General features: G+C 47.5%; 5 protein-coding genes across 5 annotated transcripts; 1 reads left to right on the plus strand and 4 right to left on the minus strand.

Annotated features, from left to right (window-relative positions):
- Positions 1-196: 196 nt before the first annotated feature.
- BKA67DRAFT_539575 (putative amidoligase enzyme-domain-containing protein) lies at positions 197-1507 on the minus strand (the record flags this gene model as incomplete). Its single annotated transcript, XM_046100660.1, has 1 exon — positions 197-1507. The coding sequence occupies one exon, from the start codon at positions 1505-1507 to the stop codon at positions 197-199; it is 1311 nt and encodes a 436-aa protein (XP_045954241.1).
- A 1120-nt stretch (positions 1508-2627) lies between these two features.
- BKA67DRAFT_578414 (gcn5-related n-acetyltransferase) lies at positions 2628-3567 on the plus strand. Its single transcript, XM_046103694.1, has one exon. The coding sequence runs from the start codon at positions 2814-2816 to the stop codon at positions 3468-3470; it is 657 nt and encodes a 218-aa protein (XP_045954242.1). The 5' UTR covers positions 2628-2813; the 3' UTR covers positions 3471-3567.
- An 89-nt stretch (positions 3568-3656) lies between these two features.
- Positions 3657-4391, minus strand: BKA67DRAFT_682993 (uncharacterized protein; the record flags this gene model as incomplete). Its single annotated transcript, XM_046108960.1, has 5 exons — positions 3657-3745; positions 3805-3903; positions 3963-4064; positions 4124-4225; positions 4277-4391. The coding sequence occupies 5 exons, from the start codon at positions 4389-4391 to the stop codon at positions 3657-3659; spliced, it is 507 nt and encodes a 168-aa protein (XP_045954243.1).
- Positions 4392-5795: 1404 nt separating this feature from the next.
- BKA67DRAFT_662495 (FAD binding domain-containing protein) lies at positions 5796-7665 on the minus strand (the record flags this gene model as incomplete). The annotated part of the gene is made up of 2 exons (XM_046108012.1): positions 5796-7323; positions 7400-7665. The coding sequence occupies 2 exons, from the start codon at positions 7663-7665 to the stop codon at positions 5796-5798; spliced, it is 1794 nt and encodes a 597-aa protein (XP_045954244.1).
- A 1306-nt stretch (positions 7666-8971) lies between these two features.
- Positions 8972-9645, minus strand: BKA67DRAFT_578417 (uncharacterized protein). Its single transcript, XM_046103695.1, has 2 exons — positions 9346-9645; positions 8972-9287 (listed from the first exon to the last, which is right to left on the minus strand). Exons 1-2 carry the CDS (start codon positions 9523-9525, stop codon positions 9045-9047), a joined length of 423 nt encoding a protein of 140 aa, XP_045954245.1. The 5' UTR covers positions 9526-9645; the 3' UTR covers positions 8972-9044.
- Positions 9646-9711: the final 66 nt, after the last annotated feature.

Here is a 9711-nt window from a genome sequence, read left to right on the forward strand (position 1 = left end):
CGAGCAGGCTTAACGACAGGAGTGTCCCCAAACAAAGCGGTATTTTAGTAGCAAATGAATACATTTGCGAGCAAGTTGATTTTTGACCTTAAAATCATACATGGAACAGAGTCACACGAACAGTCGACTTACTACTTCTACCATGTAGAATTTCTAAAGTTATATACATTTGAATTTGTCCATATTGGGTTTATCTCTATGTAGACATGTTAATATCTCCATCCCAGTGGGTGCAGGGAAGCATTTTCCAATTGAATAAACTACGTATCTCTGGGCGCTCGCGCCACGTCTTTTGTAATCCAGTCAACCTAGGTGTAGCTCTTGTGCCTGGCGTAGTTCGCGCGACATAGTCAGCCGTGGCCGGCAGTCGAAGCGTATTTCTAAGGAACTCGCCGACAGAACACACGCTATGGAGCTCTGGGCTAGCTTCCTTCATATCACAGGCTACAAGGAAATTGTGAATATCGCCATAGGATGCTCGTCTTGCCCAGTCGACTGTTCCGACCACTATAGATGACCAATGATGTATCCACTCAGTGTTCATGGTCCCTGCGGCTTGTCGAAATTCGATCGTAGGCCTCTTTGGATCTACGACTGTCTGAAAACTATAGGTACCCCTATCGCCGGTGATAGACAAGAGGTCAGCGATCAGATGTGGTGTTCCGGCATTGCCAAGCACTATCCACGCGTCTGACGATTTCATCCCATTGGCTTCTACATCGTAATCCAGTATTCTGTGATCAGGAACTATTTCTGCGTCGTTACGTGCAAGCCTTGATTTTGTGCGTATAGGAGGGAAGTAATGGTTGTTGTGACGATGAGAAGGGTGGAGATCTTTGAACAAAATGTCTATAGTATATAAGACGATAGCCACCTTCTTGAGCTCCTCCAGACCGAACATAGAAGGTCCTGGGGCTACATGTATGTGAAATCCTGCTGACTCCGGAGTAAAATACATGAGGTTATTGCGCAGTATGTCCACTACTCTTGTGATCTCATCATCACTTTCCCTAGCACTTGCTAATAGGGCGGGCGAGACAAGCTCAGCATCTTGCAAATGAAAGGTTCCGCCGATCAAACTTGTTATCTCGTTATGGTTCACGTAGTTGACGGAGTGATCTTGCTTCAAGATCCATCGGTAATATGTTTTGTCTGCAGCGTTGGCGGCATTAGGATGGTTGGGATCATCAGGTTCCTTACCCCAGTTGTCAAAATCATTGATATCGACACCATTAGTCTTGAGAAGATTGTGGATGATCTTATGGGATACATCTATCGTGTTTGTTTCTGATATATCTTCATCGGTGTCCATGTTTCGCGCTAAGCTATCAAAGGCAACCACGATATAACCGTTTCTGATCTCACCCTCTCCACTCACTTGGATTTCAACCTCACCGTGAGCATCTATGTCATACCTCCAAAGGTACAACCACTCAAACTCCAATCCTTTCGTTAATGGTTTCAAGTCGACGGGCTGTTCTTGTGAAGTTGGAGATTGTGACGCCATTTCGTTTTACTCGTGAAGAAATACGTTGTTGGATGACTAGAAATAAAGCATTACTAGTGTAATATGATATAGATCACAATTAATTCTAATACAATACGTCGGGGTTACTTTAGAGGAGAGTAGTTCATTATATATACATTTTTACTATATCATTCTTTCCTTCCTCTTTCTTTCAATGGAGACAAAACAATTATATGACACAAAGTACCGCAATCCTTGCCAATCGCAGGATCACGGAGAACAAAGAAATATCTTGTAAGGGTCGGGAAGCTTCAAGAAACAAGTGTGTTGTTCATGTTTGTTTGAATAACACGATATTGTATGGGCCCAATGTCTTTTTTCTTCTTCTTCTTCTTCTTCTTCTTCTTTGTTCATGCATAGCGATTAACTTAGGTGATTGCACTGACCCGGAACAGCGGTTGCCAATTAGCGCGATGTTGCGCGATGAAAACCGCAGAAACTAACGACAAGATTGAATTTGTCGCTGTTTGATCAACTCCAATTCATAAGGCGAAAGAAAGGTCAAGCTGAGATTAGGCTGGATTTCGAGCTTTGCAATGTTGCCCCCTAAGTAAGTATTGTTGGTCATTTCAAGTTCTTCATACGCAGCACACCAACTCCACTTCTAAATGTTCGAAAACTCTCAATATAACATGGCGCATTCGTTGGCATTGAGCATGGATTAGTTCTTCAAATATGATGACTTATATGCTTTACAAGAAAGAATTGCTGCTATGCAATCATACACTTAAATCATCCTGTTGTGCTCAACTTTACGATCATGAGAAACTGGGGCACTGAGTCCCAGGGATTACCTCCACCTTAGCCTATCGATAATTGTCCACGGACTTCGCACTCGTTCATACTTGCGAAACAATCAAATCATATGCATTGTAATTGCAGGGTGTTTGTGACTCACTTGTATGCCAACGATAGTGCTCATGTCATTTTGCACAAGGACCACGAATCACCGGCTTCTGTCAGGTTAGTGGAACTACCGCTGGTGGGGTTAGTGGAGCCAGGGACGAGTCATAGTGAAAACGCAGGGGAACAGTAAATGCTGGAAATGAGTCAAGTGAATCTAGAATTAATTACCTGCCAATTCGGGCCAAGTGGATCAAAACAGTATACAGAACTATTCGAGTATAGAACACCTTACTATATAGCTACCAGATTGCCTAATGACTATTTACGACTTCTTTGCAATGGCATCTTTTTCGTGCCTCAATTTGACCGCAGCCGTGAAAAGATCGTTCGAGCATCTCGAAAAGACTAAGCTGCCAGCTTTGAACAAATCATTTGGACAATGTCTTTCCAATTTCCTCCAGAGAGCTACGAAATCTTGACGCCTCGGCTGGTGCTCCGAAGCACAATCGCGCAGGATGCCGAAGCAATGATTGATCTCATGTGCAAAGTGGAGAACCTCCCGATGGGCCAAACCGAGGCAATGGCCGGCCAGACGGTCGAAGCCATGGTTGCGCGCCTGGAAAGATGGAACAGTACTGCCGCGCAAGGCAAGAACGCCTATCTCGCCATCGCACTGCGTGACACGAACGAGGTCATTGGCTACATGGGCTTCAACTGCTTCCGTACCAAGGAGGAATTCGAAGGGACAGTCCCTGAGCGAGAGACGCCCCTCCCGGGTGTCGAAGGGCGCTATCTCACCGACCTGGGCGTCGTAATGGATTACAGACAACGGCGCAAGGGATACTCGACTGAAGTCGTGAGCGCATGCCTCGAGCTCGCATTTAATGCAATTGGCTGCGAAGTTGTTAGGCTGGAGACAGGGCTTGCAAATGAGCCATGGCGCGGACTAATGTATGCCTTCGGGTTTGGAGATCTGGAGGAAAAGGGGGTCCTAAGCTATGGAGACCATCCCATTGGTTGGATCTATAACGTGAAAAGGGACGCCTGGAAGAAGACGAGAGAAACCTTAAAGGCACAAGGCAAATGGCCGCTATAACATTATATTTCTGCCTATAGTTTAGGCGGTGTATTCTGAGTAATAAAATTACTGATCAAAGCGTACTCCGAGGCTGGAAATAAATCAACAGACCAGAATTCCCCAGTGCTCGCGCACCATATCTAATATTCTATCTTTGTTCTTATATTACAGCGTGAAGATGACGGAAACAAGACCGTCGACGATTTAATTATAACCACTTCGGCCGTCCGTGTACGCATCGTCACGCTTCTCATTGCAGTTGTAGCCACTACGACCATCAGGACAGGACTGATCTGGCCAACAGTTAGTACGCCACTTAAACAGTGAATCGGATTGACGAGCTACATCTTACCGCGGACATTTACATTGTTGTAGCCACTTCTACCATTTGTGTCTGTATCCCGCTTCTCAGTGCAGTTATAGCCGCTGCGACCGTCAGGACAAACTTCATCTAACGAAGTGTCAACAATGGCTTTGGCAATTACACTCAGTGGGCATGGATGTTCTTACCACGCTCGTTCACGTTATTGTATCCACTCCGGCCGTCGGGGTCAGCACTGTCCCGTTTCTCATTACAGTTGTATCCACTTCGTCCGTCGGGACAAGTCTCATCTGATTGAGGTCAGCGAAAGTGCCTTCTATATAATCAGGCTGGGAGTAAGTGTTATTACCACGCTGGCCTATAGTGTTGTAGCCACTGCGACCATCTGTGCCAAACGTATCACGGCGCTCTGCACAGTTGTACCCACTACGTCCATCGGGGCAGGTCGTATCTAATGACGAGTGAGCAGGTTTCTTCGTCTATATTGTATTGTTCTACTCACCTCGTTCATTGATGGCTACCGCAGCGGCAGCTCTTGAGGTGAGACCATTGTACGGTAGTGCAGTGGTCAGTGTCAAAGCAGTACTAGCAAGAACGAAAAGAACAGAGGTCTTCATTTTTACTATATCTTGGGGCAGTCTTAAGTATTAGGAAAGGAAAGAAAGAAAATCGTGATATCAGGCAATCATGTGTTTAGGTGATCTGGCTCTTCTGGTCAGCTGAAAACATGGATAAAATTACGGCAAACTGGACATATTTATACCTCAGATGGTTTATCTTACCGGCACCCATCGTGTGGTCTATTATGCCTTGTTATTTCGGGCCGTAAGCAGCAAGAAGGCGGTCCGTATAGTTGGGGTCCATATGCCATGTTCTTCGAGGCTGTGTAACTTTTAGTAGGGAGGACAAGATCCTTGTGCGCACGTTTCAAGGATACAAGACCACGTATTTGGGCTGCTTATTTGTCATTGATTGGACGAAAACAACAAGTGATTGGCGAGCTGAATTCAGTTAACCATACATACCTACCTCTGATTAGTCCACATAGCCGTGAACGTTTTTGGGCGCAGCAGCCCGCGTAGGGCTGAGTGATCAATTGCTGACGACTTGAGCCTACATCAAAGGATTCGGGCGGGTAAATATTCTAAAGGGCTTCTATGTGGCTTGAATGGAACGGTCACGTTTGACCGATATAACAGCACATTACTTGCAAATCTCCTGTTGTGTTACCACGTGGTCCATTGTCGTTTTTGTGGTGTGTAATAGATGCTGTGTCTAGTGAACGCCACATTCCTCCATCACATTGTGCCTCGGGACTCAATGTTTGACATTAATCTTCCATTGGATTTCATGCGTGATTTGTGCTGGCAGTGTTTATCTAGTTGCGTTTCAGGAGCTTTGGGCGAAAGACATCAGAGGTCGAACCCTTGAGGTGTTTATTGGGTATGTGTGCCACAATCGTATGCGAGGTAGGAATTGTGTTCCAGTCGAACCTCCGGATATCTACACATCTATTACCTGTTTTTGTCTTGTGCTTTTGCGTATTGAGTATTGTCCTTTGTCATTGTATGCATCGAACGGAAGTGTTAGCTCCTTGCTGTTTTGCTACATAGCTAGTCTCCTTGCCTCAAATAGGGGGAATCTAAGCCGATTGGACCTGAATCGACCCAGCTCCTTGGTTCTAGAATCAGGGGTATGGACTCGGCTACCCGATCGCGCTCTGCTTTTGGACGGCCTGGCCGAAGATACGCACAAGGTTCACGATGACTGCATGCTGACTCAGAGCCCCTCCCCAGGACACAGATAATATTTGAAAGACTGCATATAGATATGTCGGCGAATCGAGCTCACCGCCGACAAGGATGATTACCTTTCCAATCATTGTCTTTACACCGGTTAGATTTCCATAAGCTCAGGCTGCACTCTGCTCACAACTAGTCGGCGGCATCGTCAAGTCTGCGACAATTAGTTCTTCCAATGGAGGAAAGATGTCCGACCTAGGGACTCATCGTTGATCACGCCTAGTATCTGGTTCTACATAGCCGGCCATCACCAATATCCCTGGGTTCCCCTGTAACTTGTCTACTTTCGCTTCCGACGAGTCGTGGCCCCCAGAACACCCCATCTGAATCCCACTTTCTCTTCACCTGGAGAAGCCGTTGGTAGTTTATGCCAAAGCTCTCGTCCTTCCAGTCTATTTCAACTCCTTGAACCTCGTTGACATAGCTACCAGCACCTGTGTTTTTGGGTCCTGCTGATCCACCAGTGGCGCTCTTCAGCACAGGAGCCATTTGTTCGTCCGTGTACCGCTGCATTTCCTGCATGTCATCCCATAAGGATGGTTCGTCACTCCATTCGTGCATTAATCCATGAATAGCCGCAGCTTCGCGCCATGCAGGTAAGACGGCGTTATGGAAACTCGTTCTCTTCTTGGGCGCGATGGCCGTGCATCCGGCCATCGCACCTTGGTCCGCAAAGTTTCTGGACACGTTGACATAAGTCGATAGAGTCTGGGGGTCACTCAAAATAGACGACGGCACAAGACGAGATATGCTTTGCCAAAAGCCGCCTACAGGTCCAGGTGTGACAAATGCACTCCAGTGGGGATAGTAGCTTGGAAAGTCGGTGAACTGTGCCGTATAGCTCATTCCTACAGAATCCAGATGGTCAGTCCATGGCTTAAGTGCAGCAGTCACCTCTTCTGAGGTCTTGTTATAAGCAGTGAGTGGAACGACAACGAAGAGAGAGTTATTGTAGGAGAACGTGGCCCCGATTCCATTGGAAGTCAGATTTGGTAGAAGGCTGTACCAAGTCTTGATTGTCGCCCAGTGGTTGTCGAGTATGGTAGATGCGTTGGGTTGTGACAGGTCGTTGGATACGTATACGAATGCTCCGCCAACAGGTAGATCCGGGTAGGCTCGCACAATCACGCTCGTTACAATGCCATATGTACCTGGCCCGCCGCCAGAGAGTGCCCAGTAAAGGTCGTTGTTCTCCTGAGGCGAGGCAATGACAACTGATCCATCCGCAGTGACGACCTCAAACTCAAGGGTTTGATCAGCAGCCATACCGAATTCTGACCCAAGTGGACTATGCCCACCACCTTGAGTATAGCCTCCCGCAATGCCAACAGATGGGCACCAACCGCCTACGACAACAAGACCGTATTTTCCAGCAAAAGCCTCTGCCTCAAAACCTTGAACCCCAGAGCCCATCTTCAACGCGGTTCCACTATAGCCCTCCTCTCCTGCTTCACTTTGCATTTCGAAGTTTTCAATCACTTCGAGACTTTTCAGGTGGTGTGTCCACACCGCAAGTCCCCCAGCACCACTCGAGCGCCCAATGAAGTCGTGGCCCGTGTTGCGAATGACAAGGCGAACATTGTGCAATCCGGCAAACTTGACCGTCGCTGCAATGTCTTCAGTACTGGAAACATTGACAGCGTAGGAAATTAAATTGCCGAGCCCGCATGGTGTTGAGCGGCCCGAGAAAGGATTGCAACTGGCATTCGCCCAATACGTCGTCATTGCAGAGGACGAAGAGTCGTAACTGCCATAGGTCAATCGCCAAATCGTGGGACCAGACACAGCTCAACATTTTTGTTACTAGCAATTCCTGAACTCACTGTGGTTCCGGGTCTCTCCAGGCTGCTTTCAAAGCTTCACAAACTGCTTCGTCGTATGCTGGGTCATGGCACACAGAGCCGAGAGGTACCGTCGCGATCAATTTCCCATCCACCGTGGTGTTCAACGTGTTCCACTTGTCAGCCGATGGCCAGCAGGCATCACTAGGTAGACAGTAGCAGTCCGACGATCTGTTAGTCGTTATATGCGTAGCACACGTGCCGCAGACCGCGATGAAAGCAGCGATAGAGTTGCGGACAGCAACCATTGTCGCGGCTTCGATTGAAGTGCCAATAGCAGAACAAGCCAAGTCAACGTAGTTCCTGTCAACCAGCAGCACGTCGAAAGTGTAGCAAACGCACAAGAGCTTTTATCCACTTTAGCGATCCAAAGACAAAGCCGGGCATTGATTGCCACGGCGGTCAGTCGCCAAGAGTCGGCCTTAGCTTGAGATGCGATGCCCATGCGAGACCTGCATTAGACTACAGTAAATGTCAAAATCTTTGCTACCCTGTCAAGTACCGCCAAGCCCGCTGAACTTGTCAAGGAAGCACGTCGTCGATTGACCTAAGATACCTATCTGTATACAGCATTCCGCCTGGATAATATCTTTAACGCGTTAGGGCATTGAATCCGCTAGATTTCGAAGTACCTGTTGTGGTATTGCGTGCTAAGCTTGTCTCGCAGCTCCGATCAATGCTTGAGTGTGTCTTCCGTATCTGGTGCGTGTTCAAGCCTTTCGCGTTTCACAACAGCCCAAAGATTTTCGATAAGATTTAAACCGGGGGAGTAAGGTGGCCATTCCATTACTCGTATTCTTTCATCCCTGAGTAAAGCTGTAACTATTTTGGTCGTATGAACTCTCGCATTATCGTGCATAAAAATGCCATCCCGTCCGATGAAATCTGGAAGGAATGCTTCGTAAAGAGCTCGAATCACACGCGCCTTAATACCTTTTCGCTTCGCTTCTTCGTCGCCGTCAAGAAGAACAAGCCCAGTTCGATCACCGTAACAAAAGCAAGCCTAGCTTGATCTCAGGGTGCTTCGCATGGATTTGATTCGGCGACTAGCCAAGAGAACGAAGCTCAGAAATCCGTGCTTTCATCCCCTCCGAAAGCCCCGGACCACGCGCCATTTCGCTAATTGTGAATAACTTCGATGAACGTGTTCTTGTTGTTATGGTGGTGTCATCAATGAAATCAATGGCCATTTGACGTGCTGGCTTTAGCGGGCTTGGCAGTACTCGACAAGCAAAAGTCTTGACGCCCACTGCACAGATATAACTATATTCCAGGTAGTTATTGCATACTGTATGTAGGTAGCCAGGTAGCATTGCAAAGCGGTGGATAAAGTAGGCCACGCAAATCGCATCACTGCCTGACTGCCATGCTTAACCTAGTCTAGCAGCGTGACCTTAGTCTACGGTGCTGGCGGGCTTAACGGGCACTGCATTCCGCCGCTGTTTGAATCTGCATCGCCAAGGCTTTGCGGGGATGCGGTCGCCGTCAATGAGTGGGGCAAATTTCTTGGCTGAGCAGTGGCGAGGGAGAAGCGTGTTGTCGCAACTCAATCATCATATAATCAATTCAACGCATGGCTGCACCAGTCTATGTGATTTTACATCGACTATCACACAACCGAAATTTATCACCCAGTACCGTTCGCTGAGTACGCAGTGTCTGGGTGACGAATAGTTTCCAGAGCCTGCCCTATCCCATTGTTTGCGCCGGTCGTGTCAGCACATCCCCCTTCTCCCCCACTTCGATTCCCATCGCTCACTCTTGAGGAACCTCCTTCTTCGTTCCTCGATCTCAGTTCTTCTCGTTGCCTCTCTTTGACCTTTCGTGGTTTTTTGGCGCTCATGGGGCCATCGGCGTGTCTATCTTTCCACTTGTACAAAGTCAACGACATGATTGCTTGCATGACCAAGCATCGCCGGAGTGCTTACCATACCGCCGTACCTGTAATATGGAAACCGCTCTTCTAACCCCTTTGCATCTTCAACGCCTCCCGATACTTTCTTCCAGCAAGCCCCCGGACAGACGAAATGCCACTTCTGAGATTCATCGATTGTGCATCGAACAAGCACTTGCCTAGGCGTAGAGCAAAGTGTACAAGGTTTTGTCATTGCAGAAAGCTGACTGCTACAACATAATCTGAGAATGAAATAGTTGATCGTAAAAGAATGCAAACTGTCCTAGTCTGGATTTATAGATGAGCGTTGTGAGCAGCTGCACATTTACTAGCAGTAAGTGGTGACATCATACACTAGTGACTTATGGCAAGAGTTTAGAGGATGTAGACAGATTTCCAT

This window comes from Truncatella angustata (genome assembly GCF_020726525.1).
Source record: "Truncatella angustata strain MPI-SDFR-AT-0073 chromosome Unknown BKA67scaffold_8, whole genome shotgun sequence".
In the NCBI taxonomy this organism is placed as follows: domain Eukaryota; kingdom Fungi; phylum Ascomycota; class Sordariomycetes; order Amphisphaeriales; family Sporocadaceae; genus Truncatella; species Truncatella angustata.